At 42.5% G+C, this 24520-nt stretch overlaps 1 protein-coding gene across 1 annotated transcript in view; it reads left to right on the top strand.

Annotated features, from left to right (window-relative positions):
* The first annotated feature begins 20967 nt into the window (after positions 1–20967).
* The window catches only part of LOC135571346 (low-density lipoprotein receptor-related protein 2-like), a 41643-nt gene continuing 38090 nt past the window's right edge, over positions 20968–24520 (top strand). Inside the window, exons 1-4 of the mRNA XM_065017118.1 lie at positions 20968–20997; positions 21150–21336; positions 22786–22995; positions 23089–23272. Coding sequence (XP_064873190.1) covers positions 20968–20997; positions 21150–21336; positions 22786–22995; positions 23089–23272 — 611 coding nt within the window. The remainder of the gene's footprint in view (positions 20998–21149; positions 21337–22785; positions 22996–23088; positions 23273–24520) is intronic.

A 24520-nucleotide genomic window follows, 5' to 3' on the forward strand; every position in this document is an offset into this window, starting at 1 on the left:
ATGTTAGGTTTCATTGCTAGACTTATTTAATCTCTTATATAGGCTCATTTTACTATGTGACTCTATGCTTATACATGACTCATTCAATATGGTAGCCTGAGCCTCGAGGTTAGAAAAGCGGGCTAGCAACTGGAGGTTTGCCTGTTTGAATCCCAGTGCTGACAGAGGAAAAAAATCTGTCAGGAAGTGAGCCTGCAACCGTAGGGTTGTTGGCATCAATATCTCAGGTGCCACCTACTGCCTATGTTCCAGTTAGGAAAGGAACTTAACAAACTGCTCGTTGGGTGCTGCAATGTGGCTGCCCTCTGCTCCAGCCTCTCTAACCTAATGTGTGTATTACAGGGGGATAAAAGCCTAAAACACATTTCTGGCGCGGATCTATAATCTGCTAGTAAGTCATGCCCTGTACCATATGTGCCATATTGCCTACATTGTTTAATCTGCCCTTTTGGATAGTTTCCATGTTCAGGCCATTATTTGCTGCCGGCTTATTGCGTATCACATTCACCCAAGATGGCCGGCATAAGTCATCATGTCTAGCCCTCTACCCATATCCCAGCTTGTTTGATTCTTAGAATGCTACCACTAACTATTAGCCTTACTTGCCACTAACTATGGCGTTTATACTATAAAGCAATCCGAAGTCCTTCACATGCTAGGATTCATTATATATACACTACTTATACCCTGTATACCTGTGTAGCTCAGTTGGTAGAGCATGGTGCTTGCAATGCCAGAGTTGTGGGTTTGATTCCCAAGGGGAACCAGTATGAACATGTATGGACTTCACATTTACCTCTTTCTCCCCAATTGGTAGTTACAGTCTTGTCCCATCGCTGCAACTCACCTACGGAATCGGGGGAGGCCATGCGTCCTCTGAAACACCACCCAAGCCGCACTGCTCGCTCAACCCAGAAGCCAGACGTACCAATATGTTGGAGGAAACACGGTCCAACTGGCAACCGAGTCAGCTTGTAGGCGACTGGCCCGCCACAAGGAGTCGCTAGAGTGCGATGAAACAAGGAAATCCTGGCCAGCCAAACCCTCACCTAACCCGGACAACGGTGGACCAATTGTGTGCTGCCTCATGCGTCTCCCGGTCTCGGCCGGCTGCAAGACAGCCTGGAAACGAACCCGGGTCTGTACTGACACCTCAATAGTGCTTTTGACCACTGCGCCACTCCGTAGGCCTTGGCTATCCCTTCCAGGACACCTACACCACCCGATGTTACAGGAAGGCCATAAAGATCATCAAGGACATCAACCACCCGAACCACTGCCTGTTCACCCCGCTATCATCCAGAAGGCGAGGTCAGTACAGGTGCATCAAAGCTGGGACCGAGAGACTGAAAAACAGCTTCTATCTCAAGGCCATCAGACTGTTAAACAGCCACCACTAACATTGAGTGGCTGCTGCCAACACACTGTCATTGACACTGACCCAACTCCAGCCACTTTAATAATGGGAATTGATGGGAAATTATGTAAATATATCACTAGCCACTTTAAACAATGCTACCTTATATAATGTTACTTACCCTACATTATTCATCTCATATGCATACGTATATACTGTACTCTACATCATCGACTGCATCCTTATGTAATACATGTATCACTAGCCACTTTAACTATGCCACTTTGTTTACTTTGTCTACATACTCATCTCATATGTATATACTGTACTCGATACCATCTACTGTATGCTGCTCTGTACCATCACTCATTCATATATCCTTATGTACATATTCTTTATCCCCTTACACTGTGTATAAGACAGTAGTTTTGGAATTGTTAGTTAGATTACTTGTTGGTTATCACTGCATTGTCGGAACTAGAAGCACAAGCATTTCGCTACACTCGCATTAACATCTGCTAACCATGTGTATGTGACAAATAAAATTTGATTTGATTTGATTTGAAAAACGAACATAGACAACCCACCCCAACTCACACCCTGACCAACCTAAAACAAAGACATGAGAAAAGAACTAAGGTCAGAACGTGCCAAGAGGCCTATGCATATATGTTAACAAAAGCTGGTGCACGATATCTAAGGAAGTCTCTAGGTTCTTCTCGCCTGGTAGAGTATCTGTCATTATAAATAATAGAGGTCTGTCATAATATAATAGAGACAGTAGATGTAGTTGGTCTGTCATAATATAATAGAGACAGTAGATCAGCTGGTCTGTCATATTATAATAGAGACAGTAGATCTAGCTGGTCTATCATAATATAATAGAGACAGTATATAATTAAGTTAGCCCGGCTACAATATCCTGGGCTACAATATCCGGACCCCTTCTACAGCCGGTACGGGGCATGGAACCCAGCAGATCCCCTACGACTGGAATACCGACATAATCTGCCCGAGGACTCCAACAGGCCCATCAGGTGCGACGCCCACTGAAGGCCCATCATGCTAACCAGCTAGGCCTGCTAGCTACCTAGAGCTACTTGGAATCCTACTAATTCCACGACTGTTCTATCGACATCAATGCACGAAGAGGCAAAAACAGACTTACCCCCATCGCGACGTCCCCCAAAGGCTAACTTTCTAGCCCCTGCTATCTGCTTGCTTGCTAACCCGGTCTGCTAACTGCTAGCTTGCCTGCCCGGTCAGCTAACTGCTAGCCATTGCTAACTGCTTGCTTGCTGACCAGGTCTGTTAATTGCTTGCTATCCCGGCCTGCTATCTGCTAGCTTGCCCCGGTCTACTAACTGCTAGCTGCCGGCCCTGGCCTGCTAACTGCTAGCTTACCTGCCCGGTCTGTAACTGCTAGCCCATGCTAGCCCATGCTAACTGCTTGCTTGCTAACCAGGCCTGCTAACTGCTAGCTACTAGCTTGCTTTACTCCCGGCCTACTAACTGTTAGCTTGTTAGCATCGGCCTGCTTACTGCCTGAATCGCCGTGTCCCCAGCCAGCCCATCCACTCACTGGACCCATATGTTCAACTCTCCTTCCATGGCCTCCAACTGCTCTTAAATGCAAGTAAAACTAAATGCATGCTATTCAATCGATCACTGCCCGCACCTGCTCGCCCGTCCAGCATCACTACTCTGTACGACCCTGACTTAGAATACGTGGACGACTACAAATACCTGGGTGTCTGGTTAGACTGTAAACTCTCCTTCCAGATTCACATCAAGCATCTCCAATCCAAAATTAAATCTAGAATCGGCTTCCTATTTGGAAACAAAGCATCCTTTACTCATGCTGCAAAACACACCCTCGTAAAACTGACCATCCTACCGATCCTCGACTTCGGTGATGTCATCTATAAAATAGCCTCCAACACAATACTCAACAAACTGGATGCAGTCTATCACAGTGCCATCCATTTTGTCACCAAAGCCCCATACACTACCCACCATTGCAACCTGTATGCTCTCGTTGGTTGGCCCTCGCTTCATTCACGTCGCCAAACCCACTGGCTACAGGTTATCTACAAGTCTCTGCTAGGTAAAGCACCGCCTTATCTCAGCTCACTGGTCACCATAGCAGCACCCACTCGTAGCACGCGCTCCAGCAGGTATATCTCACTGGTCACCCCCAAAGCCAATTCCTCTTTGGTCGTCTTTCCTTCCAGTTCTCTGCTGCCCATGACTGGAACGAATTGCAAAAATCTCTGAAGCTGGAGACTCACATCTCCCTCAATAGCTTTAAGCACCAGCTGTCAGAGCAACTTACAGATCACTGTACCTGTACATAACCCATCTGTAATCAGCCCATCTATCTACCTACCTCATCCCCGTACTGGTGTTTATTTATTTATTTATTTTGCTCCTTTGTACCCCAGTATCTCTAACTGCACATTCATCTTCTGCCGATCTACCATTCCAGTGTTTAATTGCTATATTGTAATTACTTTGCCACCATGGCCTGTTTATTTCATTAACTTACCTCATTTGCACATACTGTATACCGTATATAGACTTTTTGTTTTCTTTTGTTCTACTGTATCATTGACTGTATGTTTTGCTACGCTTTATCTTGGCCAGGTCGCAGTTGCAAATGAGAACTTGTTCCCAGCTAGCCTACCAGGTTAAATAAAGGTGAAATAAATCAAATAAAAATATAATGGAGACAGTAAATCTAGCTGGTCTGCCATAAAATCATTTAGACGGTAGTCCTAGCTGGTCTGTCATAATATAATAGACAAAGTAGATCTCGTTGATGTGCCATAAAATCATTTAGACGGTAGTCCTAGCTGGTCTGTCATAATATAATAGACAAAGTAGATCTCGTTGATGTGCCATAAAATCATTTAGACAGTAGTCCTAGCTGGTCTGTCATAATATAATAGACAAAGTAGATCTCGTTGATGTGCCATAAAATCATTTAGACAGTAGTCCTAGCTGGTCTGTCATAATATAATAGAGAAAGTAGATCTCGCTGATCTGTCATAATCTAATTGAGACAGTAGATCTAACTGGTCTGTCATATTATAGAGACAGTAGATCTAGCTGGTCTGTCATAATATAATAGAGACAGTAGTTCTAGCTGGCCTGTCATATTATAGATACAGTAGATCTAGCTGGTCTGTCGTAAAATATTAGAGACAGTAGATCTAGCTGGTCTGTCGTAAAATATTAGAGACAGTAGATCTAGCTGGTCTGTCATATTATAGAGACAGTAGATCTAACTGGTCTGTCGTAAAATATTAGAGACAGTAGATCTAGCTGGTCTGTCATATTATAGAGACAGTAGATCTAACTGGTCTGTCATAATATAATAGAGACAGTAGTTCTAGCTGGCCTGTCATAATATAATAGAGACAGCAGATCTAGCTGGTCTGTCATATTATAATGAAGACAGCAGATCTAGCTGGTCTGTCATAATATAATAGAGACAGCAGATCTAGCTGGTCTGTCATAATATAATAGAGACAGTAGATCTAGCTGGTCTGTCATAATATATTAGAGACTGTAGATGTAGTTGATCTGTCATAATATAGTAGAGACAGTAGATCTAGCTGGTCTGTCATAATATAATAGAGACAGTAGATCTAGCTGGTCTGTCATAATTTAATAGAGACAGTAGATCTTGCTGGTCTACCATAATATATTTGAGACAGATCTAGGTGGTATTTAAAAAAATATCTGAGATAGTCGATCTAGTTGGTCTGTCATATTATAATACAGACAGGAAATCTAGCTGGTATGCCGTAATATAAAAGAGACAGTAGATCTTGCTCGTCTGCTATAATATATTTGAGACAGAAGATCTTGCTGGTATGTCATAGTATATTAGAGACAGTAGATCTAGCTGGTCTGTCATAACATAATAGAGATAGTAGATCTTGCTGGTCTGCCATAATATAATAGAGACATTTAGATGTAGCTGGTCTCCCATAATATAATTGAGACAGTTGCTCTATCTGGTTTGTCATAATATAATAGAGATAATAGATATTGTTGGTCTGTCGACATATAATATAGAGAGCAGATGAAGCTGGTCTGTCATAATGTAATAGAGACAGTAGATATAGCTGGTCTGTCATAATATAATTGAGACAGTAGATATAGCTGGTCTGTCATAATATAATAGAGACAGTAGATCTAGCTGGTCTGTCATAATATAATAGAGACAGTAGATCAAGCTGGTCTGTCATATTATAACAGAGACAGTAGATCTAGCTGGTCTGTCATAATATAATAGAGACAGTAGATCTAGCTGGTCTGTCATAATGTAATAGAGACAGTAGATCTAGCTGGTCTGTCATATTATAATGGAGACAGTAGATCAAGCTGGTCTGTCATAATGTAATAGAGACAGTAGATCTAGCTGGTCTGTCATAATATAATAGAGACTGTAGATTTAGCTGGTCTGTCATAATATAATAGAGACAGTAGATCTATCTGGTCTTTAGCAATATACATGAGACAATAGATCTAGCTGGTCTGCCAAAATACAATTGAGGTGGTAGATCTAGCTGGTCTGTCATAATACAATAGAGACAGTGTAACAGCGTTCTTCGTTTGTTGAAAGAAAGTCGGACCGAAATGCAGCGTGATGGTTACTCATGTTACTTTAATGAAGAAAAACGGAACGATACATGAAATAACTTATAAATACGAAAACAACAAACGGAACGTGAAACCTAATACAGCCTATCTGGTGAACACTACACAGAGACAGGAACAATCACCCACGAAATACACAGTGAACCCAGGCTACCTAAATACGGTTCCCCATCAGAGACAACAAGAATCACCTGACTCTGATTGAGAACCGCCTCAGGCAGCCAAGCCTATACTAGACACACCCCTAATCAACCACAATCCCAATGCCTACAAAAACCCCAATACGACAATACAATAACCCCATGTCACACCCTGGCCTGAACAAATAATTAAAGAAAACACAAAATACTAAGACGAAGGCGTGACAGACAGTAGATCTAGCTGGTCTGTCATAATATAATTGAGACAGTAGATATAGCTGGTCTGTCATAATATATTAGAGTCTGTAGTTGTAGCTGGTATGTCATAATATAATTGAGACTGTAGATCTAGCTGGTCTGTCATAATATAATAGAGACAGTAAATCTATCTGGACTTTCGCAATATAAATGAGACAATAGATCTAGCTGGTCTGCCAAAATATAATTGAGATAGTAGATCTAGCTGGTCTGTAATAATATAATAGAGACAGTAGAACTAGCTGGTCCGTCATAAAATAATAGAGACAGTAGAACTAGCTGGTCTTTCGTAGTATAATAGAGACAGTAGATCAAGCTGGTCTGTCATAATATAATAAATACAGTAGATCTAGCTGGTCTGCCATAATATAATCAAGACTGTAGATATAGCTGGTCCGTCATAATTTAATAGAGATAATAGATCTAGCTGGTCTGTCACAATATGAGACAGTAAATCTAGCTGGTCTTTCGTAGTATAATTGAGAGAGTAGATCTAGCTTATTATGACAGACCAGCTCGATATACTGTCTCTATTGTATTATGAAAGACAAGCTAGATCTACTGTCTCTATTCTATTATGACAGACCAGCTCAATATACTGTCTCTATTGTATTATGACAGACCAGCTAGATCTACTGTCTCTATTATAATATGACAGACCAGCTAGATCTCCTGTCTCTGTTATAATATGACAGACCAGCTAGATCTACTGTCTCTATGTCTCTATTATATTATGACAGACCAGCTAGGTGAATGGTCTCCATTGTATTATGACAGACCAGCTAGATCTACTGTCAATTCAATTCAATTCAATTCAATTCAAGGGCTTTATTGGCATGGGAAACATGTGTTAACATTGCCAAAGCAAGTGAGGTAGACAACATACAAAGTGAATATATATAAAGTGAAAAACAACAAAAATTAACAGTAAACATTACACATACAGAAGTTTCAAAACAGTAAAGACATTACAAATGTCATATTATATATATATATACAATGTACAAATAGTTAAAGGACACAAGATAAAATGAATAAGCATAAATATGGGTTGTATTTACAATGGTGTTTGTTCTTCACTGGTTGCCCTTTTCTTGTGGCAACAGGTCACAAATATTGCTGCTGTGATGGCACACTGTGGAATTTCACCCAAAAGATATGGGAGTTTTTCAAAATTGGATTTGTTTTCGAATTCTTTGTGGATCTGTGTAATCTGGGGGAAATATGTCTCTCTAATATGGTCATACATTGGGCAGGAGGTTAGGAAGTGCAGCTCAGTTTCCACCTCATTTTGTGGGCAGTGAGCACAGCCTGTCTTCTCTTAAGAGCCATGTCTGCCTACGGCGGCCTTTCTCAATAGCAAGGCTATGCTCACTGAGTCTGTACATAGTCAAAGCTTTCCTTAATTTTGGGTCAGTCACAGTGGTCAGGTATTCTGCCGCTGTGTACTCTCTGTGTAGGGCCAAATAGCATTCTAGTTTGCTCTGTCTTTTTGTTAATTCTTTCCAATGTGTTAAGTAATTATGTTTTTGTTTTCTCATGATTTGGTTGGGTCTAATTGTGCTGTTGTCCTGGGGCTCTGTAGGGTGTGTTTGTGTTTGTGAACAGAGCCCCAGGACCAGCTTGCTTATGGGACTCTTCTCCAGGTTCATCTCTCTGTAGGTGATGGCTTTGTTATGGAAGGTTTGTGAATCGCTTCCTTTTAGGTGGTTGTAGAATTTAACGGCTCTTTTCTGGATTTTGATAATTAGTGGGTATCGGCCTAATTCTGCTCTGCATGCATTATTTGGTGTTTTACGTTGTACACGGAGGATATTTTTGCAGAATTCTGCGTGCAGAGTCTCAATTTGGTGTTTGTCCCATTTTGTGAAGTCTTGGTTGGTGAGCGGACCCCAGACCTCACAACCATAAAGGGCAATGGGCTCTATGACTGATTCAAGTATTTTTAGCCAAATCCTAATTGGTATGTTGAAATTTATGTTTCTTTTGATGGCATAGAATGCCCTTCTTGCCTTGTCTCTCAGATCGTTCACAGCTTTGTGGAAGTTACCTGTGGCGCTGATGTTTAGGCCAAGGTATGTATAGTTTTTTGTGTGCTCTAGGGCAACAGTGTCTAGATGGAATTTGTATTTGTGGTCCTGGTGACTGGACCTTTTTTGGAACACCATTATTTTGGTCTTACTGAGATTTACTGTCAGGGCCCAGGTCTGACAGAATCTGTGCATAAGATCTAGGTGCTGCTGTAGGCCCTCCTTGGTTGGTGACAGAAGCACCAGATCATCAGCAAACAGCAGACATTTGACTTCGGATTCTAGCAGGGGGAGGCCGGGTGCTGCGGACTTTTCTAGTGCCCGCGCCAATTCGTTGATATATATGTTGAAGAGGGTGGGGCTTAAGCTGCATCCCTGTCTAACCCCACGACCCTGTGTGAAGAAATGTGTGTGTTTTTTGCCAATTTTAACCGCACACTTGTTGTTTGTGTACATGGATTTTATAATGATTTTATAATGATTTTATAACTGTCTCTATGTTTCTATTATATTATGACAGAGTGCTAGATCTACTCTCTCTATTATATTATGACAGACCAGCTATATCTACTGTCTCTATTATATTATGACAGACCAGCTAGATCTACTTTCTCTTTGTGTATGTTATATTATGACAGACCAGCTATATCCACCCACTCTATTACATTATGACAGACTAGCTAGATCTACTGACTCTATTATATTATGACAGAGCAGCTAGATCAAATCAAATCTAATCTAATTTATTTATATAGCCCTTCGTACATCAGCTGATATCTCAAAGTGCTGTACAGAAACCCAGCCTAAAACCCCAAACAGCAAGCAATGCAGGTGTAAAAGCACGGTGGCTAGGAAAAACTCCCTAGAAAGGCCAAAACCTAGGAAGAAACCTAGAGAGGAACCAGGCTATGTGGGGTGGCCAGTCCTCTTCTGGCTGTGCCGGGTAGAGATTATAACAGAACATGACCAAGATGTTCAAATGTTCATAAATGACCAGCATGGTCGAATAATAATAAGGCAGAACAGTTGAAACTGGAGCAGCAGCACAGTCAGGTGGACTGGGGACAGCAAGGAGTCATCATGTCAGGTAGTCCTGGGGCACGGTCCTAGGGCTCAGGTCCTCCGAGAGAGAGAAAGAAAGAGAGAATTAGAGAGGGCATATGTGGGGTGGCCAGTCCTCTTCTGGCTGTGCCGGGTGGAGATTATAACAGAACGTGGCCAAGATGTTCAAATGTTCATAAATGACCAGCATGGTTGAATAATAGTAAGGCAGAACAGTTGAAACTGGAGCAGCAGCATGGCCAGGTGGACTGGGGACAGCAAGGAGTCATCATGTCAGGTAGTCCTGAGACATGGTCCTAGGGCCCAGGCCAGTTGAAACTGGAGCAGCAGCATGGCCAGGTGGACTGGGGACAGCAAGGAGTCATCATGTCAGGTAGTCCTGGGGCATGGTCCTAGGGCTCAGGTCCTCCGAGAGAGAGAAAGAAAGAGAGAAGGAGAGAATTAGAGAACACACACTTAGATTCACACAGGACACCGAATAGGACAGGAGAAGTACTCCAGATATAACAAACTGACCCTAGCCCCCCGACACATAAACTACTGCAGCATAAATACTGGAGGCTGAGACAGGAGGGGTCAGGAGACACTGTGGCCCCATCCGAGGACACCCCCGGACAGAGCCAAACAGGAAGGATATAACCCCACCCACTTTGCCAAAGCACAGCCCCCACACCACTAGAGGGATATCTTCAACCACCAACTTACCATCCTGAGACAAGGCCGAGTATAGCCCACAAAGATCTCCGCCACGGCACAACCCAAGGGGGGGGCGCCAACCCAGACAGGCCGACCACAACAGTGAATCAACCCACCCAGGTGTTGCACCCCCCCCCCCAGGTACGGCATGAGAGTGCCCCAGTAAGCCAGTGACTCAGCCCCCGTAACAGGGTAGAGGCAGAGAATCCCAGTGGAAAGAGGGGAATCGGCCAGGCAGAGACAGCAAGGGCGGTTCGTTGCTCCAGAGCCTTTCCGTTCACCTTCCCACTCCTGGGCCAGACTACACTCAATCATATGACCCACTGAAGAGATGAGTCTTCAGTAAAGCCTTAAAGGTTGAGACCGAGTTTGCGTCTCTGACATGGGTAGGCAGACCGTTCCATAAAAATGGAGCTCTATAGGAGAAAGCCCTGCCTCCAGCTGTTTGCTTAGAAATTCTAGGGACAATTAGGAGGCCTGCGTCTTGTGACCGTAGCGTACGTGTAGGTATGTACGGCAGGACCAAATCAGAGATAGGTAGGAGCAAGCCCATGTAATGCTTTGTAGGTTAGCAGTAAAACCTTGAAATCAGCCCTTGCTTTGACAGGAAGCCAGTGTAGAGAGGCTAGCACTGGAGTAATATGATCAAATTTTTTGGTTCTAGTCAGGATTCTAGCAGCCGTATTCAGCACTAACTGAAGTTTATTTAGTGCTTTATCCGGGTAGCCGGAAAATAGAGCATTGCAGTAGTCTAACCTAGAAGTGACAAAAGCATGGATTAATTTTTCTGCATCATTTTTGGACAGAAAGTTTCTGATTTTTGCAATGTTACGTAGATGGAAAAAAGCTGTCCTCGAAATGGTCTTGATATGTTCTTCAAAAGAGAGATCAGGGTCCAGAGTAACGCCGAGGTCCTTCACAGTTTTATTTGAGACGACTGTACAACCATTAAGATTAATTGTCAGATTCAACAGAAGATCTCTTTGTTTCTTGGGACCTAGAACAAGCATCTCTGTTTTGTCCGAGTTTAATAGTAGAAAGTTTGCAGCCATCCACTTCCTTATGTCTGAAACACATGCTTCTAGCGAGGGCAATTTTGGGGCTTCACCATGTTTCATTGAAATGTACAGCTGTGTGTCATCCGCATAGCAGTGAAAGTTTACATTATGTTTTCGAATAACATCCCCAAGAGCTAAAATATATAGTGAAAACAATAGTGGTCCTAAAACAGAACCTTGAGGAACACCGAAATTTACAGTTGATTTGTCAGAGGACAAACCATTCACAGAGACAAACTGATATCTTTCCGACAGATAAGATCTAAACCAGGCCAGAACATGTCCGTGTAGACCAATTTGGGTTTCCAATCTCTCCAAAAGAATGTGGTGATCGATGGTATCAAAAGCAGCACTAAGGTCTAGGAGCACGAGGACAGATGCAGAGCCTCGGTCCGTTGCCATTAAAATGTCATTTACCACCTTCACAAGTGCCGTCTCAGTGCTATGATGGGGTCTAAAACCAGACTGAAGCATTTCGTATACATTGTTTGTCTTCAGGAAGGCAGTGAGTTGCTGCGCAACAGCCTTCTCTAAAATTTTTGAGAGGAATGGAAGATTCGATATAGGCCGATAGTTTTTTATATTTTCTGGGTCAAGGTTTGGCTTTTTCAAGAGGCTTTATTACTGCCACTTTTAGTGAGTTTGGTACACATCCAGTGGATAGAGAGCCGTTTATTATGTTCAACATAGGAGGGCCAAGCACAGGAAGCAGCTCTTTCAGTAGTTTAGTTGGAATAGGGTCCAGTATGCAGCTTGAAGGTTTAGAGGCCATGATTATTTTCATCATTGTGTCAAGAGATATAGTACTAAAAGACTTGAGCGTCTCTCTTGATCCTAGGTCCTGGCAGAGTTGTGCAGACTCAGGACAACTGAGGTTTGGAGGAATACGCAGGTTTAAAGAGGAGTCCGTAATTTGCTTTCTAATAATCATAATCTTTTCCTCAAAGAAGTTCATGAATTTATCACTGCTAAAGTGAAAGTCATCCTCTCTTGGGGAATGCTGCTTTTAGTTAGCTTTGCGACAGTATCAAAAAGGAATTTCTGATTGTTCTTATTTTCCTCAATTAAGTTAGAAAAATAGGATGATCGAGCAGCAGTAAGGGCTCTTCGGTACTGCACGGTACCGTCCTTCCAAGCTAGTCGGAAGACTTCCAGTTTGGTGTGGCGCCATTTCCGTTCCAATTTTCTGGAAGCTTGCTTCAGAGCTCTGGTATTTTCTGTGTACCAGGGAGCTAGTTTCTTATGAGACATTTTTTTAGTTTTTAGGGGTGCAACTGCATCTAGGGTATTGCGCAAGGTTAAATTGAGATACTCAGTTAGGTGGTTAACGGATTTTTGTCCTCTGGCGTCCTTGGGTAGGCAGAGGGAGTCTGGAAGGGCATCAAGGAATCTTTGTGTTGTCTGTGAATTTATAGCACGACTTTTGATGTTCCTTGGTTGGGGTCTGAGCAGATTATTTGTTGCAATTGCAAACGTAATAAAATGGTGGTCCGATAGTCCAGGATTATGAGGAAAACATTAAGATCCACAACATTTATTCCATGGGACAAAACTAGGTCCAGCGTATGACTGTGACAGTGAGTGGGTCCAGAGACATGTTGGACAAAACCCACTGAGTCGATGATGGCTCCGAAAGCCTTTTGGAGTGGGTCTGTGGACTTTTCCATGTGAATATTAAAGTCACCAAAGATTAGAATATTATCTGCAATGACTACAAGGTCCGATAGGAATTCAGGGAACTCAGTGAGAAACGCTGTATATGGCCCAGGAGGCCTGTAAACAGTAGCTATAAAAAGTGATTGAGTAGGCTGCATAGATTTCATGACTAGAAGCTCAAAAGACGAAAACGTCATTTTTTTTTTTGTAAATTGAAATTTGCTATCGTAAATGTTAGCAACACCTCCGCCTTTGCGGGATGCACGTGGGATATGGTCACTAGTGTAGCCAGGAGGTGAGGCCTCATTTAACACAGTAAATTCATCAGGCTTAAGCCATGTTTGTCAGGCCAATCACATCAAGATTATGATCAGTGATTAGTTCATTGACTATAATTGCCTTTGAAGTAAGGGATCTAACATTAAGTAGCCCTATTTTGAGAAGTGAGGTATCATGATCTCTTTCAGTAATGACAGGAATGGAGGTGGTCTTTATCCTAGTGAGATTGCTAAGGCGAACACCGCCATGTTTAGTTTTGCCCAACCTAGGTCGAGGCACAGACACGGTCTCAATGGTGATAGCTGAGCTGACTACACTGACTATGCTAGTGGCAGACTCCACTATGCTGGCAGGCTGGCTAATAGCCTGCTGCCTGGCCTGCACCCTATTTCATTGTGGAGCTAGAGGAGTTAGAGCCCTGTCTATGTTGGTAGATAAGATGAGAGCACCCCTCCAGCTAGGATGGAGTCCGTCACTCCTCAGCAGGTCAGGCTTGGTCCTGTTTGTGGGTGAGTCCCAGAAAGAGGGCCAATTATCTACAAATTCTATCTTTTGGGAGGGGCAGAAAACAGTTTTCAACCAGCGATTGAGTTGTGAGACTCTGCTGTAGAGCTCATCACTCCCCCTAACTGGGAGGGGGCCAGAGACAATTACTCGATGCCGACACATCTTTCTAGCTGATATGCACGCAGAAGCTATGTTGCGCTTGGTGATCTCTGACTGTTTCATCCTAACATCGTTGGTGCCGACGTGGATAACAATATCTCTATACTCTCTACACTCGCCAGTTTTAGCTTTAGCCAGCACCATCTTTAGATTAGCCTTAACGTCGGTAGCCCTGCCCCGGGTAAACAGTGTATGATCGCTGGATGATTCGCTTTAAGTCTAATACTGCGGGTAATGGAGTCGCCAATGACTAGAGTTTTCAATTTGTCAGAGCTAATGGTGGGAAGCTTCGGCGTCTCAGACCCCGTAACGGGAGGAGTAGAGACCAGAGAAGACTCGGCCTCTGACACCGACCCGCTGCTTAATGGGGAAAACCGGTTGAAAGTTTCTGTCGGCTGAATGAGCGACACCGGTTGAGCGTTCCTACAGCATTTCCTTCCAGAAACCGTGAGAAAATTGTGCCAGGGGATTTATACTACTATCTGTACTTACTGGTGGCACAGACGCTGTTTCATCCTTTCCTACACTAAAATTACCCTTGCCTAACGATTGCGTCTGAAGCTGGGCTTGCAGTACAGCTATCCTCGCCGTAAGGCGAGCACAGCGGCTGCAATTAGAAGGCATCATGTTAATGTTACTACTTAGCTTCGGCTGTTGGAGGTCCTGACGAATCGTGTCCAGATAAAGCGTCCGGAGTGAAAAAGTTGAGGAAAAAATAAATAAATATATGAACGGTAATTAAAAAGTGAAAACCGTAAAGTTGTCAGGTAGCAAAATAGGTTGGCAACAAAACGCACAGCAACTCGAAAACAAGCCTGCAAGTTGTGACCGGAAATCTTCACCACCTGGGGGTGGTCCGTCAGCAAGTCCAGGACCCAGTTGCACAGGGCGGGGTTCAGACTCAGCTTAATGAGCCCTGGACTTGCTGACGGACCAATATCCTATGATGTTGAAGGCTGAGCTGTCGTCAATGAACAGCATTTTTACATACAATACCAGCTTAAAAGTCAATTGTGTTGTGACAAGATAGCCCTATTTGGTAAAATATCAAGTCCATATTATGGCAAGAACAGCTCAAATAAGCAAAGAGAAACAGTCCATTACTTTAAGACATGAAGGTCAGTCAATCTGGGAAATGTCAAGTATTTAGCACAATGATGAAACTGGCTCTCATGAGGACCACCACAGGAAAGGAAGACCCAGAGTTACCTATGCTGCAGAGGATAAGTTCATTAGTTACCAGCCTCGGATATTGCAGCCCAAATAAATGCTTGAGTTCAATTTAACAGACCTAGCTCAACATCAACTGTTCAGAGGACACTGCATTAATCAGGCCTTCATGTACAAATTGCTGCAAAGAAACCACTAAACGACACCAATAAGAATGAGATTTGATTGTGCCAAGCAACACGAGCAATGGACATTAGTGGTGGAATTTTGTCCTTTGGTCGGAGTCCAAATTTGAGATTTTTGGTTCCAACCGCTGTGTCTGAGACAGTAGTTGAACAGATTTTCTCCACGTGTAGAGAATTTCGCTACACTCGCATTAACGTGTGTGTATGACAAATAAATAAAATTTGATTTGTTTTTTCCCCACCCTGAAGCATAGAGGTGTGATGTGGGGGTGCTTTGCAGCTGACAATTATTTAGAAAGGGCTATTTTACCAAGGAGAGTGATGGTGTGCTGCATCAGATGACCCGGCCTCCACACTCACCCAACCTCAACCCAATTGAGATGGTTTGGGATGAGATGGACCTCAGTGAAGGAAAAGCCGCAAATAAGTGCTCAGCATATGTGGGAACTCCAAGACTGTTGGAAAATCATTCTTCATGAAGCTGGTTGAGAGAATGCGAAGAGTGCAAAGCTGTCAAGGTGACTACTTTGAAGAATCTAATGTAAAATGCTTGGGGGGTTACAACCGTTTTGATAGATTCACTATTCTACAATGTAGAAAAAAGTAAAGAAGAAATACCCTTGAATGAGTAGGTGTCAACTTTTGACTGGTACTGGAAGTATTCCTCTTGTCCAAATTGGATATGGCCATTTGCAGTGATGGCGATTGCATAATCTTTTAGGACGGTATGCAAATTGAAGTGTGTCTAGGGTGTCGTGTATGGTGGAGGTGAGTGCTACGGGATGATAGTCATTTAGTTACCTTTGTTTTCTTGGGTACAGGAACAATGGTGGACATATTGAATTAAATGTGGACAGCAGACTGGGATAAGGAGAGATTTAATATGTCTGTAAACACTCCAGCCAGTTGGTCTCTGAGGATGCGGCTAGGGATGTCTGGGCTGCCAGCCATGCGAGGGTTAACACGCTTTAATGTCTTACTCACGTCGGCCACAGAGAATGAGCGCCAACAGTCCTCGAGGCCTGCGTCAGTGGTGCCATGTTATCCTCAGAGGGTGAAGGAGTTTAACTTGTCCTGGAGCAAGACGTCGGTGTCCGACGTGGCTAGTTTTCCCTTTGTAATCCGTGATTGTCTGGGGTCCCTGCTACATATGTCTGAGCTGTTCAATAGGGACGTCTCTGTACTGATGTTTTGCCTGTGGTTGCCTTACGTAGGGCATAACTAAACTGTTTGTATTCTGCCATATTCCCAGTGTCATAACTTTACTTTTTATCTGATCAACTAACTGTTTAATTGTTACTGAATTGAATTAATCATGCAACAATTAACTCATTAGTATTTGGGGCACCACGAGCTGTTTAAAGTTACCATCTCCCGATATACACTCTAAATGTCTTTACTATCACATCCATAAGTGGTCAACCTTTAAAATCATAACCTCGTATCATATCATCATTCTGAAAAGTCGTAACCTCCTGCATCTGCAAAAGCCTTATGATTCACTGCTACACAAATTGGTTTATTTAATAGCTAACTAAATGGTTACACCGGATATACATACACACTTAATACATTAGAAATAGGTCCCTAGCGGACTGACAATGATATGGCTGCTTCTTAAATCAAATTTATTTGTCACATACACATGGTTAGCAGATGTTAATGCGAGTGTAGCGAAATGCTTGTGCTTCTAGTTCCGACAATGCATTAATAACCAACAAGTAATCTAGCTAACAATTCCAAAACTACTACCTTATAGTGTAAGGGGATAAAGAATATGTACATAAAAATGTATGAGTGTGATGGTACAGAGCGGCATAGGTAAGATACAGTAGATGGTATCGAGTACAGTATATACATATGAGATGAGTATGTAAACAAAGTGGCATAGTTAAAGTGGCTAGTGATACATGTATTACATAAAGATGCAGTAGATGATATAGAGTACAGTATATACGTATACATATGAATAATGTAGGGTATGTAAACATTATATTAGGTAGCATTGTTTAAAGTGGCTAGTGATATATTTTACATTAGAAAAGACATGGAGGGCAAGAGGCAGAGACATAATACTTTATTACTGTGAGTAGTTTCTAAATGTACCAATGTACTTTGCACATGAACCACCGTCTGTTTGGAGTAAAATCATGAATGTATTTGGTTCTTAGTGTATTTCTCCTACAGGGCCTTGGAAAGGGGTTGGTTGGGCCTTTCCACGGGACACTTGTAATGCTCTGATTGTCCAAAAGGGGTCCCCATCCGTCTGTTCTTCCATTCACTCTGGAAAATGAGTCGTTGAAGATGAGCTAGCCAGCCGTGTCAATGGTTCCTAGTGGGGTGTTGAGTAGTAGAATGGTCCCACTTAAATGAACTTTTCTGGATACTTAGGGCAGCTAATCAGCTGTACCAGTGATTTGTCCGGGAGGTGAGCTTCTCGCCTCTACCTCATTGAGATTTCAGAGTTCAAACCGCTTTAGACGTGAGCTGCAGCTCGACGCCTTTCTGGTCTAGGTTAACCTCTTGATTCTAGCCATCCCGCATCCGGGATCGTACATACAGCCTCAAGCTCATTACCATAACGCAACGTTAACTGTTCATGAAAATCGCAAATGAAATTAAATAAATATGCTAGCTCTCAAGCTTAGCCTTTTGTTAACACTGTCATCTCAGATTTTCAAAATATGCTTTTCAACCATAGCAAAACAAGCATTTGTGTAACAGTATTGATAGCTAGCATAGCATTTAGCGTTAGCATTGAGCGTGCAACATTTTCACAAAAATAAGAAAAGCATTCAAATAAAATCATTTACCTTTGAAGAACTTCGGATGTTTTCAATGAGGAGACTCTCAGTTAGATAGCAAATGTTCAGTTTGTCCAAAAAGATTCTTTGTGTAGGAGAAATCGCTCCGTTTTGTACATCACGTTGGGCTACCAAAAAAAAAAAAAATTCAGTCATCAAAACGCCGAACCTTTTTCCAAATTAACTCCATAATATCGACTGAAACATGGTAAACGTTGTTTAGAATCAATCCTCAAGGTGTTTTTCACATATCTCTTCGATGATATATCGTTCGTGGAAGTCTCCTCTCTCCCCTGAGTCACATTAGGCTCTAACTAGAAAATCAAACGGCTCTGGGAATCAAGTAATGCCAGCCAACATTAGTTAACAGTCACTTTATCTTGAAATGAAACCACTTTGTCGGAATTAGAAAACGTGTATCTGACTGTAGCTAGCTATCTTACCTGTATACATGCATCATGGACGAGTCACCCTGTCAGGAATGCAATACCACGGTTGGCCTTAGTTTGAAGATATAATCTGAAGACTGGTGTTTTCTACGTCTCCTTAGCTATCATACTCTAATTCCACTGATTTCAAAACGTGATCCGCCAAAAAATGGAGAGCAACACTTATGCAGCTCCACTACTTTAAAAAAAGCTGCATTAGACAGGATTATCAAGTCTGACGAGCTCAAATAAACAGTCTTCAATATGGCAGACAAATCTGAATGCCTCTCTTGGCATGTCCAGCCCACTCATCTCAGCCAATCATGGCTAATGGGAAGGTTGCTAGCGTTTTGTGGCTTAACCAACAAGGTTCCTAATTTAACCATTTTAATCGTAAGAAAGTTCATGTTCGAATGCAATTACTTCCCAAAGAGATTTCTCTCCTGTGAAGTCGTGACTTGCGACATGCCTAGTTTCCTGAATCGGGTCACAAATGACATTCTTTAGATCGCCTCTGACCATTCCACACATTGTATGTTAAAAATATTTTGACAGTATTCGCAAAAAGTGTTAGTTTCGTGGGCGAATGTCTGTAACAAAGGCATATTCCTGTGTGAATTTGGAGAGGAAGATGGCTGAAAGTTCTTGTACTTGATTTACATCAGGGTGTTAGCTGTCACCCCCCCCCCCCCCCCACCACCACCACCAGTTCCCCTCTCCCCCCTCTGCGACTGAAAGGGGGTCTGGCTGAAGTTATTTATTGCCAAGCTGATCTGACCCATTTGGATCCTTCCAGGACAGTCATGACTCCAGTCACCTTGCCGTGGTTAAATGCGGTGGTTGGCACATTCAGTTTTGTTCAACTGCTGTCATCTATCCACAGTTTATGGACTAGGTAGGTTTTAATAGTGAGTGGGAACATACCCTATACACTTCCTGATGAACTCGGTCAGTATAAATATCAAGGTTATTCTGAGGCAACCCGGAACATATCCCAGTCCGCTATATCAAAACAATCTTGAAGATTGGATTCCGATTGGTCAGACCAGGGTTGAATTGACCTGCAAGACCACTTGTACTTCCTGTTTGAGTTTCTGCCTATAGGAAGGGAAAGTTGGAATGGAGTTTTGATCTGACTTTCCCGAAAGGAAGGGCGGGGGAGGGCCTTGCAGGCATCCCAGAAGGGAGAGTAATAGTGGCCGAGAGTTTTTGAAGAGCGAGTACTACAGGCAATGTGTTAGAACTTTGGTAGCATTTTCCTCAGACCTGCTTTTTTAGACTAGCTAGCTACTAGAATTACGGCCTCAGGATATGTGGTTTCCAGTTTGCACGAAGTCCAGTGTAGTTAATTGAGGGCCGTCGTATCTGCTCGAAGGGGAATATATACACTGTGACTATAACCAAAGAGAATTCTCTTGATGGTATACGGTCGGCATTTGATTCTAGGTCGGGTGAATTAATGTACCTGGACTCTCACCATAAGTAGTATCATGAAACACACATCAGTCTCATCTTCCCGGAGAATTCTTTATTCCTGTCTGTGCGATGTATCAAACTTTTTGTTGTGTCAAATGCAGTATCTGGTTGCTCCTAATTACACACCACAGACCAGCAAATATTCTTTACGTCATAGGAATCAATACAAATGTTTTTGTATGCCCTCTTATACACACTATTAGGCCCAGCCTTTGGAACTTAAGCTTTCCTAGATATCGCTACCATATTGTGATTACTACATCCAATGGATTTGGATACTGCTTTAATGCATTACAGCAGATATCTAAAGCATAATTGAAGATGTGATCAATACATGTTTTCATTCCTGTGCTGTATATCTCCCCTGGTAGGTTTACTGAACCTGAACCAGTTTGCAGGCACTAGTGTGAAGCTTTTTCTTGATTGGGCAGCTTAATGAAAGCCAGTCAATATTTAGGTCACCCAGAAAATACACCTGTGATAACATATCAAGCATTTTACATGTTATCCAGATACTGGCTGATAACACTTGGTCTATAGCAGCTTCCCACCAGAATGGTCTTTAGGTGATGGAGGTTAAACAGTTTAACATGAGATCCTCTCAACTTTATAGGAATGTGGTTCTGAATATAGACTGCAACACTGCCCCGTTGGCATTTGTTATAACCATGGATTGCTGCTGTATCAACGGTATTATCTTAGTGAGTTTCAGATGGTCAGAATATGAATGTCATCTGTTACTAGCAAGTTATCCATTTCATGAACCTTGTTTCAAAGCCCACATGTACATATGTAGCCTATTTATGAGCTGGGCTTAAGTCAATGTAGAGCATCTTCCGTTTCCAGAAGATGTCAGTGATCTATTAAAGTTATTCCAACAGAGCTACAGGAATATTTTAGCTAGGTGTAATGCCTGTAGACTGCTGAATCTTTCACACCCGCAGCCCAACGATGACCCCCGCCATGCCCTAGCTACACACCCTAGACCATGCCACACAACACGCCTTAACCCTAGTCACATGCCCTAGACAATGCCACAAGCCCTAAGCCCCCATGGACCGGTGAGTTAAAACAAAACTCAACTTGTTGGCCTACAGAAGTGTGGCTGTGACATGTGGTCCTTCTGTCTCCTACAGAGGTGCATCTGTGCTGCAGGCTCCAGGCTAACTGTTTGTCCTGTGTGGCTGTGACATGTGCTCCTTCCCTCCTACAGAGGTGCATCTGTGCTGCAGGCTTCCGGCTCCAGGCTAACGGTTTGTCCTGTGTGGATGTTGACGAGTGTAATGAGGTCCTACTACCTGTCTGCAGCCACACCTGCCTTAACACCCGCGGCTCCTTCCTGTGTCGCTGTCACCATGGATATCTGCTGGAACCAAATGGTCACAGCTGCAAGACCCAAGGTACTCCAAACGTGTCTTTGCTTGAACGTAATTAAGCCATTGTTTTAGTGAAATATTTACTTTTGTCTAAAGCCAAAAAAGAGAGGAAATGCAAAAGCTATTTTGACCTATGCAGAAACTAGGCTTTTCAGAATAAATGGCTTAACTACTGCTAGAGTACTGAAGCTTAATTCATCTACTATACCTCCACAACAGATGTACTCCCATTGGATGGGTCGATTAGGATTCAAACCTTCTCAAACAGCCTAATACATACTCTAAGAGTAAGTTTACCCCATTAATGTACCTGGTCATGTATACATATTTTTTCATGTTAGACATCATTCCACTTAAACATTATGGGGAGGTTTTCCCAGACACAGATTAAGCCTAGTCTTGGACTAAAAAGCAAGATCAATGGAAAATATCCAGCCAATATAATTTCTAGTCCGGGACTCAGTGAAATCTGTCTGTGAAACCACTCCTTAACCCTACATTTAACCAAGACTAATAGATAAACTGACTCAGATGGGAAATGGACAAGAGTTGACAGCGCTTTAACATATTTTGAAGCAATACATGGTTAATATTCCTGTTCATTTTTATTTAACTAGGTATGTAAAACAAGTTATAAACTATGGAGTAATGGAATCTTATATGTTGTCGGGTTAGTTTATCGATAGCCTAGCATAGCATTATGCCTAGCTAGCAGCAAGCATCATGGTCACATCAGACAAGCAATCAAATTAAATTGTTTACCTTGGATGAGCTTCAGCTGTTTTCACTCACGAGACTCCCAGTTAGATAGCAAATGTTCCTTTTTTGTGAGGTTACAAGTTTATTAACTTTCAAAGCAGAATTACTTTTGTGTTCAACTATTGTATGATATACCATATTCTAGCTCTGTCTACTCATCCAATGTAAAAAATAAAATAAACAACCTTTTCAAATGTTGCTACATAAGACCGAATCAAGCCAGTTGGTCTCAAATGTTCAAATGCTTTTTACTCCTAAATGGGATTCTAAGGATATCAACTTTTTAAAGCAGCATTACTTCCTGTTGTTTCCTCCAACTATGGTGTATGATATGCCATTTTGAAGCTCTGAGTGTACTTTTATCAAATGTAAAAACACCAATTCAAATTTTGGTACATAAGACTGAAAAAAAGATGGTGGGTCACAAATGGCATCTAGAGAATCCCTATGGGAGAATCCCTATGGGAGAATTCTAGTTTTCTATACATCCTTCCAGCAAGAAAACGAGCCAGCGGAATGCAGTGCCATCTGAGTATTTAGGAAATTGAGTTCCCAACCAGTGTGCCAAATTTAATTATCTAACATGGAGAAATGCATTGCTGGCTCAACCTAATAGACGCAACTAATGTAGATTTGTCTAATTATAGTTTTGTCATTGTATTCAAAATGGTGTGTTTTGGCATGGTATATTGATGGTGTATTTTGTCTGTGTAGATGAGGCTCACCTGCTGGCGTCTGTTCAGAATGAGCTGCTGGTGTTGGGGTTGCATAGCTCCAGCCTTTCATTGCTCTCCACTAGTCAGACACCTGTGTTCTGTGTGGATTATGACTGGAGAGACCAGAGGGTATACTGGGTCAGTCTGGAGGAGGAGAGCATCAAGTGGACTTCCATCAACACCAAGGAAACAGGCACTCTGGTCAAAGGTTAGTACCCTAACCAAGGACAGGGTTAGTGCCAAGTAGTCTCAGCCCTACTGTCTACTAGATGTTTGCTAACAGAATGCTCTCTTTCTGTAGGTGTGAAGTCTAATTCTATAGCTGTGGACTGGGTTGGCAGGAACCTGTACTGGCTGGATGGGCTGGCCAGTCAGATTCTGGCTGTGAGGCTGGGCACATCTACAGTAAAGTCTCAGAACTACATAGTGGTTCTGGATGAGGATCTGGAACAGCCTCGCTCACTACTGCTGCTGCCACACAAAGGGTGGGTTCGGGTGTGAGGGCTGCTGCCACACAAAGGGTGGGTTCGGGTGTGAGGGCTGCTGCCACACAAAGGGTATACAAATGAATATACCTATCACTCTGTTTTTATAACACAACCCTGAAAAGTCCATTATCCCTCTGAAGAGTATGAATTAGGTTGAGAGGAGGTTTTGAGACTTAAAGCAACCTGTGTACAAATTGTTTGAAGCACAATAGACCGTCATAGCTGTATGCAGGAAAACCTTGATAGAGCATGGGTGGAATAGGCATTGTGGTGCTCATGTGAATTTAAATTTTTTGGAGGGGGGACTTCAGGTCCATGCCTTCTCTCGCATAGTTTTTTGATTTCAATTTCCATGTTTACATCTGAAGGTGGTTATTCAACATATTATACAACAATACAAGTTAGGTAAAAGTAATCAATGAAAAATGGTAACAGAAATTATGTAGTTAGAATTTATTGAATATTAAAAGCTCATTTTCTAGAGGGAGGTGAAAAAACACTCATTTAAGCCAATATGGAACTGAACAATTTGTTTTCCTTGTGGTTCTCGCTCATGAGTCAGTGTTGATTTGCACATTTTCCTCTAATGGGGTCATTGGCTTAGATATGATGGTAGGGTGATTTAAATATAACTGAGCTTCAAACAATGCTTATAGACAACTATAATTCAATCCAATTAAAACTAAAATGGGCATATGGAATTTATCACACAATTTCTATAACATCCACAAATCGAATAAAAATAATCATACAATGATTATCTACAAGCAGCATTGTAGAAACTTCACACTCAATGGAACGACTTGATTAGGGTAGTGTCAACAACGCAGCTAGCCTACCTCAGCAGTACTGTATCATTTTAATCATTTTAGTCAATTAGATTCTTGCTACGTAAGCTTAACTTTCTGAACATTCGAGACGTGTAGTCCACTTGTCATTCCAATCTCCTCTGCATTAGCGTAGCCTCTTCTCTAGCCTGTCAACTATGTGTCTGTCTATCCCTGTTCTCTCCTCTCTCCACAGACCATACAAACGCTCCACACCGCGTGGCCGCGGCCACCCTAATCTGGTGGTCCCAGCGCGCACGACCCACGTGGAGTTCCAGGTCTCCGGTAGCCTCTGGAACTGCCGATCTGCGGCCAACAAGGCAGAGTTCATCTCAGCCTATGCCTCCCTCCAGTCCCTCGACTTCTTGGCACTGACGGAAACATGGATCACCACAGACAACACCGCTACTCCTACTGC

Source organism: Oncorhynchus nerka, linkage group LG4 (genome assembly GCF_034236695.1).
Source record: "Oncorhynchus nerka isolate Pitt River linkage group LG4, Oner_Uvic_2.0, whole genome shotgun sequence".
NCBI classification, from domain to species: Eukaryota; Metazoa; Chordata; class Actinopteri; order Salmoniformes; family Salmonidae; genus Oncorhynchus; species Oncorhynchus nerka.